Genomic DNA, 17,669 nt, shown 5'->3' with positions numbered 1-17,669 from the left:
ATGCACTGAGTCGACTGCCTTTAACGGAGAAGGAGAGCCCACCTGACACGAGACGTTGTGAAGTCCGGATGCTGGACACTGCTCCGGAAATTCCTTGGGATGCCCAAGAGATTGCACGATGCACCCGCAACGACCCAATCTTGGCCAGAGTTCAACATTGGACAGTAGTCGGATGGCCTCAAAAAAAACCAAAAAAACTGCCGGACCAGTTCAAGCCAAGTTCGACGCCAGCATGAGTTGTCATAGTGTCGGGGTTGCCTAATTTGGGGAAGTAGAGTTATCTTTCCGTGTCAAGCCACAGACCAGGTGATGGAGTTGTTACATACCATGCACCCCGGGACAGTCTGGATGAAGGCACTGGTTAGAAGCACAGTTGGGAGGCCAGGCACCGGTCAAGATATCGAAAGGAAGGTCCGAGCCCTGCTACCCTGCCAGGAGACTATGCCGGAACCTGCACTGCGCAAGGCTGCATCCGAGGGACGTTGCCAGAAATCCTTGATCCCGGATCCATATAGATTTTGCAGGGCCATTCCAAGTGGAAATTTCCCTTCTGGTGGTGGGCTCACACACGAAAAGGCTTGAAGTTATCCCGATGGCATCCATGTCGTCAGCAACAGCTGGCGAAAAGCTTCGAGCGTTGTTTGCAACAGATGGTGTTCCGGACACTATAGTCACCGACAATGGAACGGCGTTCGTCTCGCGAGAATTCGAAGAATTCACGCTGAGGAACCGAATCCGGCACGTCAAGGTTGCGCCGTATCCTCCATCATCTAACGATCAAGTAGAGCGTGTGGTTCAAGAGACAAAGCAGGTCCTCAGGCGCATGGGAAGAGGTAACATGGCCACCAAGCTGGCCCGTTTAATTTTGAGCCAACATATTCTGTCGCACACTACGACAGGAAAGATTCCTGCAGAATTGCTAATAGGTCGAAGACTTCGTATAGCACTGGAACGGCTTCACCCAAACCTATAAACAGAGATAGTAGACAAGCAAGAAAAACAAGCACTGCGGGGAAGACAAGGTGTACGCGAATTTGAACCGCAAGAAACGGTCGTCATCCACAATTATCCAGCGGGCCCCAAGTGGCTATTCGGTGTCGTCACTGAGATCACGGGTCCGGTGCCGTACAAAGTTCTCACCCTGGACGGTCGTTTTTGTAAGCGACACGTAGAACAAATCCAGAGTCGGGAGAGGAGCACGTGTCTGAAGGAGGAGCGGGTGACAGAGCTGCAAAAACAACAGCAGCGTCTCAGTCATGCGAGCCACGAGTTTTGGATGAGCCAGTGCAAGAACGTCCTCTCTCCACGAGTAAGGCGAACGTTTCCGCGCGGCCAACAACTCCAGAGGAAACACCAGTGACAGCACCCTCCCCGCAACTTCCGCTTCCTTCAGAACCAAGGCGCCAAACAGTGTCGCCAACCTCAGCGCCCGTGCAAGAACGGTCCAGCCGTTTCCAGCGACAATGGCAACGTCCTAACTACCTTATGGACTACCTAACCTAAGGGGGAGGGATGTTATGTGCTGGCAATTGTAAAGACTGCCACGAAGCGCGGCACGCGCACGCGCTCGCGCTCGGGCTCTTAAACGGACTCTCGCCTAATCCAGCCCAGTCACGTCGACCATGGACCGCTACGCTTGCAATGTTCATAATGTATATAAAGTCGAAATATATAACATACTTGCGGCAGAAATGTTGGATGAAACAATTTGTTTCACTTGTCTCAGTTGCCCTCCCAACGAACAGTTTGCGGATCGCAACTACAAGAGGCACTTTCTCCTCATTGCAACATAGTTGAAGTGTTCCGACCCCACAAATCTTACCCACACCAAAGCAGAGTGAAGGGAATCATTGACCGCAGTGAAAATATCTTACTCACAAAAGCTTTAAAAAAAAGTTACGAAAATAAACGCAAATAACGTGCGATTTCACGGCCCACAGTGCAACTATTATGTAAGTATCCGGGGTGGAATTACTTGTTTTGTTGAATTTCCTCGCTGGTGAACCGATACATCTATTTTAAGAGACACAAATATTTCACATCAATAGCGCAGTTCATTCGGAAATAGACGTCCGTTCTGGTGTTCATGCCTCATAACTTCTGCCTAAAGCAGAAGACGGATAAACACAAAGGGATATTGGCATTTAAGCGGTACGCTTGTAACAGGATTCGTTCTTTAATTAGGCACCGAACAGTACCGCTCCATCTTCCGCTAAAAAATTTTTTCTCACCGATATTAGCGAGTTTTAGTAGGCCGTGTTTCCCCCTCTGCTAAGCCCCTCCGCTGCCCGCAACTCTACAGCCAAGGCCATCGGCACGCAGGCGCAGTGGCGGTTTCTTCGAAGCGGAGGTTCAGCGGAGGGGGAAACACGGTCTACTGAAACTTTCTATTATCCCGCAAAATAAACGCAAGAATCTATACCGTCTCGCGCGCGAATGTCGAAAGCCCATCGGGCGTTCATGGTACACGAAAATCAATAGTGCGCAAAAATAGACAAGGACGAAGTGAAGATGCGAACTACACAACCTCCGATGATCATGATAGTGCGCCCACTAGGTCGATCTCATGGCCAATAATACATGGAATGCAGAATGTACAGGTAACAAACGTAACGGCCAGCACATGTGGAATGCCTTGTAAAATTCGTGTTCCAAACGTACAAACCTAAAATTTGGCGCCTAAGCGCCGTTTCACCAGAAGTATTATGTATATTTTCTTAGATTAACTCAGCCACCAACCGGAAAGAAGCTTGCAAACCTGTGTTCAGACGCTCTGCACGGGCGCCGCAAGAACCGACCGTCTGTTTTTGTCTCCTCTTGTTTCTTATGACTCTGCTTTATCATTTCCACAGCGGGACAAGTTATTGAGGCTCTGGATTCGACTGCGTCCATCTCCCCAGCATGGGTTTTGTGGAGGCTCGTCAAATCCCACTTCAGTGGCCGCGTTTACATGAATGCGACTACGGCGCATCGACTCCAAGCGTCATTGGACTAAAGACGACGCGCCCCCGTTTACATGGATGCGCATGAAGTCCTGCGCGAAGCTAGCGCCACGCCGTGTCACATCTGAAAATGAACGCTGCAGTTTCGGGATTTCCGGCATTCGCTGCGCCATGTGACTGGTACGTTTCCGGTGTTTGGCGTCGGACGGGGAAAGATGGCGGCCGTCTGGGTGTGCGTGATTGTTTCCAACCGCTCGTTGAAAACCGCCTCGTCTCGCAAACCGTGCCCGTACCCCGAGGTAGAGGTGCTCCAGTGCAGAAAGGAATAAAAAAAGCTCGACACCGCGGAACGAATCGCGCCTATTTCGGGAACCCCTTCGAGATACGCAAGTAAAAATCCACAAGGCCAAGACGGGCGCCGCCCTCAACGACGATTTGTTGGCCGAAGTGCACGCCAACACCTTGAAGAAGCGCCACAACTGGCCACCGAATGACAGTGAACAGGAGGAGCCGCCTTCGGACCCCACCCCGGCGAAGGTGACGTGCGATATGTGCGCCACCGGGGCCCGCCCCACGGTCCAACATCTCGCGCGACTGGCCCGGTGTCGAACCCTGAAGAGCCGGCATGGACCACCCCACGGGCATGGACCACCCCACGGACTGAAGCGCGCCGAACATGAAGCCGGCGTAACCGTTGTGATGAACCTTCCCCAACCTTTCCCCTTCTCCTGCACCAACATTGCTTAATAAATGCATTCTGTCTCTGCATTTGTCTCGTGTAGACATGAACGCGAGTTTCCGTTTGCACGTGTTGCTGCTTTTGTCGGCGTGGAGTAATATCCACTTACTCTTCTTCGCTGCGGCACTCGTGCAGTATCAGCAGCGTTGCCGTCAAATACGGTCGGCTTACAGTCAAACGCTGCGCCACAATTTCGCTGCAATTGCAAGTTCTCCCAACGAATGGACGCTCATGCAAGGTGATACCATCTGAATGAAGTCTTTAGTAACAAAAAAAGTTGTTCTTAAGCCCTGGGCGCGCTCCTATAAGCTGAAGCTTATAACTAGGATGTATATTTTTCTGTGTTTATAAGAAAAATCGGCAGGTGTTCTCTTGAATGGGCAGATATTAATTGCAACAAAACAATCATTCCAGCATAACTCAGATTTGCAACATGTATGTGCATTTCTCCAACAGGTGCTTCAGCAGCAAACGAACGACGCAGGAAGAAGCTGTGGATGAAGACTCGATCGAACGACAGGTGGATCCGGATAGTTTTAACCCAGTTCACCGACGACGACTGGAAGGAAAACTTCCGAATGACTCGAACATCCTTCAACGAACTGGTGTCACATGTCGCATCTTTTATGTCTCCTGAGCCGGACTGCGTGAGAGCACCCGTGCCCTTAGAAAAAAGAGTGGCTGTAGCTCTCTACAAAATGGCTAGCTGTCGTGAATACCGGGTTGTAGGAAATCAGTTCGGTGTTCACAAGAGCACCGTGAAGAGATGCGTCTACATGTTCTGCCGCACCATCGTGAAGTATTACCTGCGGCAATACATACAACTACCATCGACAGAAGAGGCAGAAAACATTTCACGAACTTTTGAAGCGAGGTGCCACCTTCCACAAATTTTTGGAGCCATTGATGGCACTCATATTCCAATCCTGGCACCCAAGAAAGGATATCAGATTTCGTCAACAGAAAGCTGAGGACTTCCTTCAACGTTCAAGCTATAGTGGATGATCGTGGCCAATAACCCGAAGGAAGAATCCATCAATGTAACCCTGTTTGGCAGTCAATGTTTTCTAGTGGACCGCTGACTGTGCCTGACTGTACGTCAAGCATGTCTGATTGGCCAGCAAGTTACTCTTACCGACAGTCAAACTCCACTCAGACCCCGCTTGTCGGCTTTCTGATGGTTTCCTGGTGGCAGTCGGCCGCCGCGCAATGCCATCAGGATGTCTTGGTGGTGATTCTGACTGCACATCGATTGTCTCTGACTGTACGTCAGAAAGCTTTGACGTGCAGACAGACGTACGGTCAAAGGACGTAAAGTTCGTTCGGATACCACTATTTCGTCAAATCTATGAATACGAAAAGTAATCTATGCACGAGAAAACGATTTTGGGATGTGAGCCCATAAAACCGCTGACGTTAGAGATATGACACGCAACCGACCGACAACCTTGATCAGAAGCCCGCCGAAGCGCCGAACACGACACTTCGCACTTCGCTTCGCCCATAGAGGCTTCGCCGAGCTTTCGTGAACGATCGCTCTCGACTCGTTTTGTTTGCCCGCTTGCTCCAACCTGTCGATCCTGCCCGGGCTCTACAATGTCTTATGTTTTAGTAGAATTTCTACTCGACAAGACCCAGCCTGTTGTGAGTTCCGACGATGTAAGGGACTTTAGTGGTGTAGTTGAAGACGACAGGGTGTACCAGGTCTACTGGGCCGGTGATGCGCGAACAAAAGGATCGTTCTACAACGCGAAAGTACTCTACATGGCAGGTGAGTAGAACCGAAGTACGGCGAGTGATGTACGAGTGCTTTGCATAACATGCCGACGGCTTAACTGCATTTGCAGCCAAAGCATTCCGTATAAAACGAATAGTCAAATCGAGTTTCTCTAACGGTGGCGTAGCATAGGGAGTTCGAAGAAGACGACGAGCTGAATGGCCGCGTTGGAAATGGGCTCCGTAAAGGAAATCTCAACGGCTAAGCCTAGCCGGGAATATTCTGAAACTAATTCTGCTTCTGCCCCCTCTGCACCAAGTACAACGGAATACAAGATTTTACAGCCACCCCTTCCCAACGGTAAGCTGCTTGAAAATTCACTGATTCTTCATGGGGACCCATCAGCCCGGCCATACCGCATTGACGATTTCGGTCCTGCTTTGAAGAAAATCATCAACCCAAATGAGCTAGCTTCGCTTGGGGCCTTCCAATACAATCATGTGTGGCTACTCACAGTGCGTTCTGCCAAGGAAAAAGAAAGACTGCTGCAGCTCCGAGAGATCCATGTAAAGAACAAGACATGTTTGATAATAGACGGGAGCAAGACTGCGCTGTCCATGAAGGTGCACTGGGTTCCAACAACCGTTCCAGATGCAAACGTGGCCAGCGCTTTCTCTACGTTTGGAAAAATAAAAAGCATCGTTCGAGACAAGTGGCACTACTCCGGCTTCGAGGATGTGGAGACGACCACAAGAATACTATCAATTGAATTGAACGAAGGTGTGACTGCGGACAGCTTGCCGCATCAGCTCAGGATTTTAGGAACAACCGTCCTTGTCTCCGTGCCTGGCAGAGCACCGCAATGTCTGCGATGCAGGCAAGTCGGACACGTCCGAGGCCAGTGCCGTGCTCCCTGGTGTAGCGCATGTCGAAAATTCGGCCATGATCTCGAAGACTGTGTCCCAACGTACGCCAACCGAACGACTGCATCTCTCCAGATTCCTGCAGACTACTTGATAAACGCAGAAGAAACAGCACAAACAGAGGTTTCGGCAGAAGTCAGCACCGCTCACAGGACAGCCTACGCCGAGGCAGCCTCACGGACTGAGAAGTGCGTAGACAGGTCGGCGTCGTCATGCTCTGCAACGAAGGAGACAGTGAGCAATATTGTCATCACCAACTCGTTCAGTGCTCTCGTTCCTGAAGACCAAGCTGATGAGTCAATGCAACCAGAGGAAGAGGCATCCGAAATGGACGAAACCAGCGACAAAGAAATGCTCGGGAAAAGAAAGGGAGACGAAATTCTGTGCACCGTAGATCCTGGCTCAACATCTCAATGGGAGCGGGCAGAGTCAAAGAGGAGAAGGAAGAGGAGAACAAAATCTCTATCTCCCAAATCTCCCATCACCGAGCAGGATTCCATCCTGTCCGGCCACGAGGACCCGAAGAGTCAGTAAGAGACGCTTCACTTTGCTCCATCACCTAATACGTTCAATGAACGACGATCCTTATGGTGCTTTTACAATCGGGACTTTTCACGTAGCCAGCCTTATAAGTCAACGCCGTAAAGTATGGCTAAAAGAGATTCTTTATCAACACAAAATTGATATAATATGTCTACAGGAAACCAAAATCTCAACTAGAGAGCAAGAAATTGATCTTGTCACCTACTTCCAGGATACATATTATTGTTATCACGCTCCATCCTCTGGCCTAAGTGCTGGGACCGCTATCTTTCTGCGAAAAGCCTCACGTCACTGCAGTTCTGTTGACTGTGAGCTAGCAGCAGATGGTCGCACAGCTGCCATAGATGTTTTGGTTGGCGAAGAATTAGTCAGAATAGTTTCCATCTACGCACCAAACAACTCTTCGGATCGTTTAACGTTTTTCAAAAGCTTACGTTTAATTTTAGACACCCCAAGTAAAGTTATCTTAGCGGGTGACTTCAATTGCGTACTGTCGCGGAACGATTGCACAACTTCTGGATGGAAAAGTGATAGAAGCATAGTGGAGTTGAAAAACATTCTTCATGACTTCGACCTCAAGGACGCGACAGAAGACATAAAATGTTTTGATCCCAAATTCACTCATTGGCAAGGTGCTTCTCATGCGCGGCTTGATAGAATTTACATCTCAGGTGAAATCCCCAGTGACAAGATTCAATATACTGCGAATCCCACTCACCTCTCAGACCATGCGCTAGTGTCCATCTCGTTTAAAAGACAGACAGATCGCTCCACACGTAGTTCAGGAAGTGAATCTTGGAAGATGAACAATACAATATTGGAAGATGAAGTATTTCGCGAACAAATTCGTAAGGAGCTAACCGTTCTAGCCGAAAGTGAGCCGATCGACGCTTGCAAATGGGAAGCGTTCAAATCTTATGTGAAAGTGCAAGCGGTCATCCGAAGCTCTGCAGAGAGTGCACGAAAAAAGGCCAAAGAACTAGCTCTCGTAAATGCTTTACGATCCCTCGTCACTGAAGAAGAACGACGCCCAGGCGTATTTATTGAAGATATTAAGAACATAAAAAAACAATTGCAACAGCTTATTGAACAGCAACACTGGGGAGCGCTTATTCGAAGTCGAGAGCTGACACTAGAACACGAGGAACAGCCATCTAAAGTTTTTCACACATTCGCATCATAAAGATTCAATAGCCTCTACACAATCAGATATATGCGCTGCGTTTGAAAGCTTTTATGGAGACCTCTTTGCAAGGACGGAAACCTTGTCGGACATTCCAGAGAAGGTGCTCTCCTTACTCCCTAAGGTTCCAGAAGAAGCGAGAGAAATAATAAACTCTCCCATAACACCGAGAGAGATACAGCGAGTGATAAAAGAGCTCCCTACAAACAAGAGTCCTGGTCCTGATGGCAGTGGTGCTGAATTTTATAAAACATTTGCGGATATTGTTGGCGCTTCTCTCGTGCACGTATTTGAAGACATCAGGAAACGAGAGCTCCTGCCACCGTCAATGAGGAAAAGTCACGTAGTATTAATACCCAACAAAGCCCCTGATGAGGGAGCACCAGACGTATCCGATTTTCGCCCCATCAGCTTACTTTGTACGGATTATAAAATTCTTACAGGAATACTGGCACGACGACTCGAGATAGGACTTCGACATATCGTTGGAGACCACCAGAGCTACGGCTTCAAAGGTCGTTCCATCAGACACAACCTTCACCGGATGCGCATCATGTGCGAAGCTGCTGAACAAGGTTATGCACACCTAGCTGCGCTTCAGCTAGACCTAAGTAAAGCATTCGACAGAGTCGACCGGAAGTTTCTATTTTCCCTTATACGACACTGTGAACTGGGAGATTACATTGAGAAATGGATTTCGATAATTTACACGGACATCACAATGAAACTCGTCATCAATGGGAATGTAGGAACCCCTATTTTTGTGCGCAGATCAGTACGGCAGGGCTGCCCGCTTTCGCCCCTTCTGTTTTCTTTATATTTAGAACCACTCTGCCGCACTGTACTTCACAATACTTCGATCGCTGGATTCCAATTTTCCGATCACGTCCTCAAGTTTCTGGCATATGCCGATGACATTACCTTTGTATGTTCATCCAAGAAAGAAGTGCAGATTGCTCTTGAGCTTGTAGAGAGCTATAGCAAATACTCCGGTTCCTCTTTGAATCGGAAAAAGTCTTGCGGTGCCTGGCTCGGAGACTGGGAAACCAAACCTTCTAAGTTTATGGGTATTCAGTGGTCAGAATCAGTGACGACCTACTTGGGGACCAACTTAGACCTTCGTGGAGGTGCGGCGTCCTTATGGAAGAAACGCATCGGAGCACAAGGAGCGAAGCTATTTCCATGGAAATCCCGGCACATTTCTTTTTTTACAAGAAGCTACCTGTGCAACGCCATAGCATATCCAGCCATCCTCTATTCTGCGCAAGTGATGCCCTTCTCTACTACCATGGCAGACAAAGTTCAGCGTTCCTGGGCTGTTTTTATATGGAAATCATCCATGGAACGAATGCGACGTCAAAACCTATTTCTAAGTCTTGCAAAAGGAGGCTTAGGTCTCATCAATGTCGGCCTAAAGCTCGTCATTCATCGTTTCCTCTTCTTCCGAGATCAGCAGGACCCCTTCATACTGTCTGCATTTCACCACCTCGGTGCGTCGCAACTTTTGGCATGGCAAGTCACCACTGCTAAACCTACACCTTTTTCTCGAGTGATTTTCTTTTACAAAGAGATCGCCCAGTCAATCCGCCTGCTGCAAAACACTTTTTCGTGGGACTTTCTTCTGAAAAGCAACCGTAAGCAACTGTATTGGGCTACAGTCTCCGCGCTGATTCCTCCTCCCCTTTACAGACCCTTGAAAAACCAGCCAACCGACAATGACGTATTTAATCGTCTAAAACGTTTGCCCGTCGCCACATCATCGAAAGACTTCTTTTTCAAGTTCCACACGGAAGTGCTTCCCGTCAAAGTGTGGCAGCAGGCCAAGGGTTTCTTCGTGCCATGGTCACACAATTGTGATTTATGTGGTAAAGAAGAAACACTCGAGCATGTGTTTATTTTTTGTTCCAATGCAGAAATATTTTGGACCGAACTACAGTCTTTCTTTGATCTGGACTTGCAGATTAGTTGGTGTACTTTGAAATTCCTACGGCGGCACGACCAAAGGACGCTGACTGACCTGACTGAGATAATCATGGTTTTAGGCCTACATGCGCTGTGGCGGTCAAGAGTAGACATGACAGAGTGCACACTGAACCCTAAACCTGCGTGGCGACACTTTGTTAGCAAATTGGAGTGGACTATTAGAATTTTAGAACCAGTGGAATTAGAAAAAGATCTGAGAGACACTCTGGTGAAAGGTCAGAAGGTAGCACTAAATTTTCATGCCTCAGGAAGACTATCCGTCGCATTCGCACGTGCCTCACTCTGATACACTTTTAACATCTTTGAGTGTAATACACATCCAGAGCCGAGTTTACTACACTCCTTAACAATGTTGTAACCTTTAACTGATTTACTTTGCACCTGGGTCATTTAATGCAATGTCTGACTTATGTAACGTTCTTTTTCTGCTCTAACATGGGTATGTACCTCATTTCCCTCATTCTTGCTACTTATGCTTTTAACCTGTAAATAAACAACTGCTTAAAACAAAAACAAAAAAAATAAAAGGTGGCGTAGCATAGCGGTTAAGGTGTCCGATTTGTACGCATGTGGTCGCGGGATCGATGCGCGGTGGTGCTGCTTTTTTTTTATCTCGAACATTTTGTTTTATCGACGCATTTGGCGATATTTATGAGTGCGTATAGCTTTACTCTTATATAAATGCTGCCCTTGTTGATGAAATTCCCTTGGCAGTGGCAGTCAGACGTCATCTGATGGACCATCAGATGACGTCTGATGGTCCATCACGTTCCACCAAGGCTGCTGACTGGCAGTCAGTGTCCCAAATTACGTAGCTTGATGGAATTTTCAATAGGGAAGCTTAATTTCAGGGCTTTTTTTCACATTTGCAGCACGATTTCTATACAAAGTTGCAGTAACCTACCGAGTCCTACTTCCTTGACCACTAAGCTGACAGAGCGGTCGAAGCTACATGCTCACCGGAATGCAAGGCGCAAAAACAACAGACACAAGGAAGAAGACACACACACACTGGCACGTGTGTTTGACTTCTTTCATGTGTACACTGTTTTTGCGCTTTACACCATGTTTCATAACGTTCACCAACTAGCCCAACTACAAGTTCTTCTACAGCTTGCCAAAAACATTAGGTGGTACATTTTTACCCAACCTCAATCTTTGCACACGAGTACGCAGAAAGGGTTTAATCACGTCGAACTGACGCTTGACTGGCCCGAGCATGCAGCTTCCGATTCCTCAAGCAATGTAGGGGGCGAATATGGTCTTGCACCCGTCTTGTTTCTAGAAGCATGATCAGCCTGTTTTGAAGAAGCAGATTATTATGTCCAAAGTAACCAAGGCACAAGAAAGACTAAACACACCCACTAGTGGTCACCCTTGCATGTCTATTTTCTAGAGGTGTTACATGTGCAGTGACACAGCATCATTCACAGTATTTGTAATTTTCAGATTCCGCAGCATCACATGCAATGTTCCTGGAAGTGCACATGATGCTTCAGTTATAAGTACGGTTCCGCGTTTTCGTTTTTTTATTTTTTCAAAATTCGGCGTACTTTTATCGGTGTTTATTTTAAAATACAATTTTCGGTTTTTTTCGGCGGATATCTATGCCCACAAAAGTTAATCGGCTTTTTTCGGTGAATATAAAGTAAAAACCAACGGACACCGGATCAGATGATCCTTGTACGTAGCTCTGATATTTGTGATCACTCAAAGAATAACGGCACAGATACATTGAAAAAGAAATGGACACTTCATTTGGCAAATGTGTGCAACTGTAAAAGAAACAAGAAAAAAAACCCATAGAAGTACAAACAAGTCAGTATGAAGCCTATGCCCAATAAACATGGAACTTCACTCTTCTGTACATCAGGATTACGCGATCTCATTATAGTACACACACATGTACTTGCCAAGGTTCTTCCTCTTAATCCGCACTCTTTCTTTTCTGTTAATATGACCCTGAGCTTCGAGAATGCCCTCTCAACGCTAACACCGGACACTGACAGGCTAAGGAGATGAAGCGCTGCCTTAGCCAACATCGGCCAATCAACCAATCGTGACCGTCGAAAAAGGCACGGTGCGACGTTTTAAAGCACAACACAACATGCAGAGCTTGCACAAGTCAGTCTTCCTTACAACGAGTTTGAAAGCATGCTCGTACATGGCGAAGTCATGGGGTATTTCGGACATCACGTTCCAATCAATGTTGCGCACATTAAACCAAAACGCCTTGATGACATCCGTGTATCCCATACTTTCGGACACGTTTCGATAGACACTGTCGTTCCACTTTTTTGCCACGGCTCTGTTGTTCGACTGGAAGGTCAAAGTGACCTTTTCCGGTTAAAACTGAATTTTAGAAAATGAACTCGACGAACTTTTATCGGTTTAAATCGGAGATGCCAAACATAAAAACTTACCTTTTTCGGTTAAAACCGAATTTCCAAAAATGAATTCGGCGTACTTTTATCGGTTTTTATCGGTTTAAACCGAAAACTCCAAACCCTAGTTATAAGGCTGTCCACGGTGTACCTTAGGAGCGAAGAACTTCTGCCTAGGGAGGAAAGAATATTTCGTGGACGTCCAGTTTCATTCATGCTGCTCGGTGACCCTGCCTATTCCCGGCTGCCATGGATTTTGAAGGGCTATACCTGGTCAAGCGAACGAAGGAGGGACAAGGGAACAAACAATGGACAGACACAAACAGGACAACAGACAACACGTGCAACTAAACTTACCAAAGAAGAAGAATCGTTCAATGTGTACCACAGTGCTGGACGAAACGTAGTGGAACATGCTTTTCGAAGGCTCAAGGCACGGTGGCGCGTAACACTGAAGCGGGCGGACATTAACTACAAGTTTATGCCCACCGTTATTGCAGCGGCATGCATCCTGCACAACTTCTGTGAACAGAAATCTGAAGGTGTTAGGGATGCGTGGATTGCGGCTTTCAGAGATTGTGAGCAGTACCTTTATCAGCAGCCCGCCAGTAGTCCTCGCGAAGCTAATGCTGTTTGTGAAGTGCGAGACTTCTTGAGAGACTATTTGGCACAAGAGTTTCCATTGCGTTCTGCTTCCTGGTAAAGGACGCTTGTGAGCTCAAGTATATTTCAAATTCTGAATACGTGACTGGCACTCATTGTGTTGGTATCCAATTAAAAATATTTTATTAAACATTTTTTGCACTGTTACAGGTAATAGTTCACAAAATACGATGTATATTTTCTTTTTTATCACAGGAGGGCAACTCTGCCAAGAATACTTATCACAGAAGGACAACTCTGCCAAGAATACTTATCATAGAAGGGCAACTCTGCCAAGAATACTTATCATAGAAGGGCAACTCTGCCAAGAATACTTATCAGACAAGGGCAACTCTGCCAAGAATACTTATCACAAAAGGGCAACTCTCCCGAGTGTTCGAATGACTTATGACACTGTAAAGGCACAGGTAACGTGAAAATGTACTATAAATGATGAAAGCAATAAAATTCAGCACTTGCGATTCTAAACACAGACCTCTCTGTGGGCTAGTTGAGGGAAACTCTGCCAAGAACACTTTCTATCACAGATGGGCAACCCTGCCAAGATACTTTTTACCACAGAAGGGCAACTCTCCAAAGAACAAGTTTAGTAATGAAAAAATTGTAAGGGTGCAGGCGAGCTGGTGGAAGTTTAACAAACATCAGTTAGTAAACCACTGATGTTTGTTAAAATGACTTATATGAAACTGTAAAGGCACACAGGTAAGGTAAAATTGTACGGTAAATGCTGAAAACAATCAAATTCAGCACTTCCGTTTCTAAACATAGACCTTTCTGTGGGCTAGTTGAGGAAAACTCTGCCAAGAACACTTTCTATCACAGATGGGCAACCCTGCCAAGATACTTTTTACCACAGAAAGGCAACTCTCCAAAAAACAAGTTTAGTAAACCACTGATGTTTGTTAAAATGACTTATATGAAACTGTAAAGGCAGGGGTAAGGTAAAATTGTAAAGTAAATGATGAAAGCAATAAAATTCAGCACTTGCATTTGAAAACACAGACCTCTCAATACACTAAATATTAAGCGAGGCTAGTTGGGTTATCATACTAAATATATAAAGCGCAAGAGATAGACGAGGACATGAAGGCAGGACAGAACTTCTCTTGCTTTTTTTATTGAGACGCCACTTGTGAGTACAGCACTGTCCTGTCTTCTTTGTTTCCTCGTCTGCCACTTGCGATTTATATATTTAGTATTTTGGATACACTGCGCAAGTAAAACAGCTTGTTCGCCCGTAGGAGGAGCCGCACTAACCTTTTCATGCCCATAACTTTACATGGAACCGGAGACTTACAAACCCCAACATAGTTTTAGAATACACAAAACAGAAATCGTGTTCCTTTGTTTCTTCCTTCCTTTGTGTCAATGCATTTCGTTAAAAAAGAAAACGACGCTCGAGTCAGCGGGAGATTGGTGGCCAAGTCTGTTATTGTACCACAGATCCGAGCAAGTATAGTAAAGGCACGTGCTACAAAACCCAGGGATCTTGAGTTTAATACCCACTCCTGCCTGTTTCGATCTGGACAAGAAGAGTACTGGCGTGCGGTAGTATATGACTATTGTGTGATGCATGTTAAAGGCCCAGGCTAGAAGTCGTACTGCACCGGCAAAAGTTCTCATCTACACCGTGTAACACTATTGCAAAGAGTTAACGAGGCTTGCAAGTTACCATACAAATTTTCCAGAAATATGTGGCTATCCCCTGTTGCAGATTAAGAAAAGTATGACAAGTGCCTCCAGCGAAATCCTCCACTCTTTCAACTTTAACAGAATAAATGCTGGAAAGGAGGCAAGTGTGTTCACTCTCTTGCCTGCTCTCCAGCATTTACTCTGCTAAAGTGAAAAGAGTGGAGGACTTCGCTGGAGGCACTTGTCTTGCTTTTCCTAACCCACAACAGGGTATGGCCACACATTAGTGGGACATTTGTGCAGTAACTTGCAAGCCTCGTTAAAGCAGTTTCTTCAAAGGGTGAATGATCTATTTGACTTGCACCATTGTACTACCAGCTAGTTCTAAATAAAATATGAAAGTACACAAAAGTAAAAGATATCAACACCAGATCAAACCGTTCCCCCTGTCGAGGGATACTTAGGCATCTCGCTGCGGCTGACTTGGTTGCAAAAAATCGGCCTGACCTGAGGAAGCATTGGCCTGACCCTGGGACACGAAGTTAGCTTGACGGGGGGCTATATTTACCTGACCGGGGGAGGAAAAGCTTGCCGAGAAGGCAGGTTGCAGTTGAGGAAAATGAAAGAAACTCCCCTGAGTTAGCAGTTGTGACATCATTGCCTGTCTGCCTTGCAGGAACGAGGTGCTAATACCTGTCATTATTTCTTGAATGTTCGTTTTTTCAATCTCTAACAGCTCCTTTTGCTGCTCAAATAGTAGCTCCGAGTTTTCTTTAAGTAGTTCAGCGCTACGCCTCTGCTGCTCGGCTAGAAGCTCTACGAGATCGGTATTTTTGCCACGTCTTGACCGCTTTGGCTGTGGCCCAGAGGAGCTGGCATCAGTTGCGGCAAAGAAACACAGAACAAAGTGTGAAAACAATCAATATTATAAAACTCGGATCTCACTAAGCCTTTTAAAATAGTTAACATTTTCAATCTGTAGGGATTCCCTTGCTGCTACCCGTCTTGGAGAATGATAAAGCACACCGGTTCAGCAACATATAGTAATTTATTTCGTTACTGCCCGCGACGCGATCCCAAGAACCCCCGCGCTACGCTGCGACTGCCTTTTATCAGCGGCGGAGCACCGCTCACGTGGCTAATTGCACTTGGCAACATCACGGTGGAATTGACGGAGGACGATTTGGCATGCAAGCCACTTGGTCCAAGGCTTCGGATCCCCAGTTGCGCACACATTTTAACTTGCAGCCATAAGGGAAGCGTAGATCACGAGAACTTTCCTATAGATACTCATGGGACAAAAATATTAGCTAACACGATGAGGTGCCTGGTAAAGAGTCTTGTTCGTCGTCTCCCAGCTCAATCTCCTCTGCAACTGGAGAAGAAAAAATGATATTAATGTGATTGTGCTCAACTTTTGCACTCTTGGTGGTTCGAGGAACAAGAAATTCGTTTATTTTTGTAGTTGCATAAAAATATATTTCCCGCAATTAATAAACTGAAAATGGTCACATGCCAGGCAGTCTCCAAGGGACATAAATTTTGGTACTGAGTTTCTCACCTACTGCGACGCCATCCCAGTCCTCGTCTGCCTCGCTGTCCACACCATACTCTCTTGCCTGGGTCATCGGGCGGTGAGCAAGCAGGGCGCTCATCTCTTCACACCACGGCCAGGCTGATGACGCCGCTCCACTTTTGTTTTGTGCGTCTCTTTCCTGATACACACAAAAATTCCATACTTAGGCACACAATAAAAGAAAGTGCTACTTCTTTAGATATGAAGGGACAGTATTGCACAGTCTCATAAGTCCATAAATGAACTGGGCTTCTCGAGCTGTGACGATAGAGGGGTCCGTACGCCCTAGCCGCAATCGCGAACCCCTCGCGAACGCAGTTATTAGACTCTGTGCAGTTTCACACGCATTTCATGATGAAAACGAGAAATCAGCTTTGCGGTACCTTTCTGCGACGATGTGGCTCTCCTCAGCAACTACGAATGACTTAATGAAGAACGGTTAATTCTAAAGAAAAATGCTCAAAACCCACCTTATTGTACTTTCCTTTGAGGTTCTTCCAGTGGGTTCGAAGTTGCTGCCACGTCCAGTGGAACCCCAGCCGCTCCATTGCCTCCTCAACTCTCCGAAAGACGGCTTGATTTCGCTGTCGCCGCGAGTCAAGTAGCTCCGCGACATTTAGCTCGCTTAGAATAGCGAGAAAAGTACGTCTTGCTTCGCGTGAGAACACGACGCGGGAAGACGCCACACCGCTCTCGGCCGCCGCCATGTTCTACGTTAATCCTGCAGCAAACGGAGGTCCCGCAGGGAGCGCCTTCCCATAATCCTCTACGTTCCAAAATGCGATGCGTTCTGAATGCACATGGACTGAATGCACGCACATTCCCCGTCTCGATCCATGGTGGTGCTCATTTGAACGATTGACGGATTACCGGATGGCCCTTGGCGTCTACCGTGCCACTTGATTTCTGTAATTTTATCTTTCGTTTCATTCGTCGTTTCTCACGTAAACTGTGACAAAACCGAGTGCGACTGCAACTTGACCGCTTACCAGCTTTCAAGACAGCGGCGTTTACGATCGCCGCAATGGCTGAATTATGTTAAATTGAGCGACGGACTTACTGTTTCGAAATGCAACGGGAGGGATCCAGACACAACCGCGGTATGTAATACTGCAGAAAGAGGCAGGTTGAGAGATTGTTGCTGCTTTTATACAGATATCGGCCTATCGCAGGTGCCCGCGCAGTACCCAGTACTATACGCTTTCGGAGCGCAGTCAATAGGTCATTACGTCTATGAAACGTTGCGTCCATGTTATAATGCCGATAACTGTGCGGTTTTTGCAAACACCCCCTGTTCGCCTCCGTAGAAGCATCTATATTTGTTTACACCGGAGCTGTTAATGGGTTGCTTTCCCAGTAGCGTGTCCGTCAGCAAAAAAATAAG

At 46.7% G+C, this 17,669-nt stretch overlaps 1 protein-coding gene and 1 pseudogene across 1 annotated transcript; one reads left to right on the top strand and one right to left on the bottom strand.

The window, feature by feature from the left end:
- Positions 1-3,726: 3,726 nt before the first annotated feature.
- On the top strand, positions 3,727-13,231 carry LOC121836320 (protein ALP1-like). Its single transcript, XM_042291178.1, has 6 exons — positions 3,727-3,919; positions 4,138-4,555; positions 4,645-4,695; positions 11,480-11,535; positions 12,543-13,113; positions 13,228-13,231. The coding sequence occupies exons 1-6, from the start codon at positions 3,727-3,729 to the stop codon at positions 13,229-13,231; spliced, it is 1,293 nt and encodes a 430-aa protein (XP_042147112.1).
- Positions 13,232-15,251: 2,020 nt separating this feature from the next.
- On the bottom strand, positions 15,252-16,953 carry LOC121836318 (annotated as a pseudogene).
- Positions 16,954-17,669: the final 716 nt, after the last annotated feature.

This window comes from Ixodes scapularis, unplaced genomic scaffold (genome assembly GCF_016920785.2).
Source record: "Ixodes scapularis isolate PalLabHiFi unplaced genomic scaffold, ASM1692078v2 PGA_scaffold27__4_contigs__length_417560, whole genome shotgun sequence".
Classification (NCBI taxonomy): domain Eukaryota; kingdom Metazoa; phylum Arthropoda; class Arachnida; order Ixodida; family Ixodidae; genus Ixodes; species Ixodes scapularis.
The sequence above is the reverse complement of the archived record's forward strand: the minus strand, read 5'-3'. Positions and strand labels throughout refer to the sequence as shown.

Bases quoted from the DNA above. Each gene is read 5' to 3' on its own strand.
- LOC121836320 (XM_042291178.1), top strand. From the start codon at position 3,727: ATGAACGCGAGTTTCCGTTTGCACGTGTTGCTGCTTTTGTCGGCGTGG. The intron at 4,696-11,479 runs ATAACCCGAAGG...TGTAATTTTCAG, and splicing joins ATAGTGGATGATCGTGGCCA to ATTCCGCAGCATCACATGCA. The intron at 11,536-12,542 runs GTACGGTTCCGC...TCCAAACCCTAG, and splicing joins ACATGATGCTTCAGTTATAA to TTATAAGGCTGTCCACGGTG.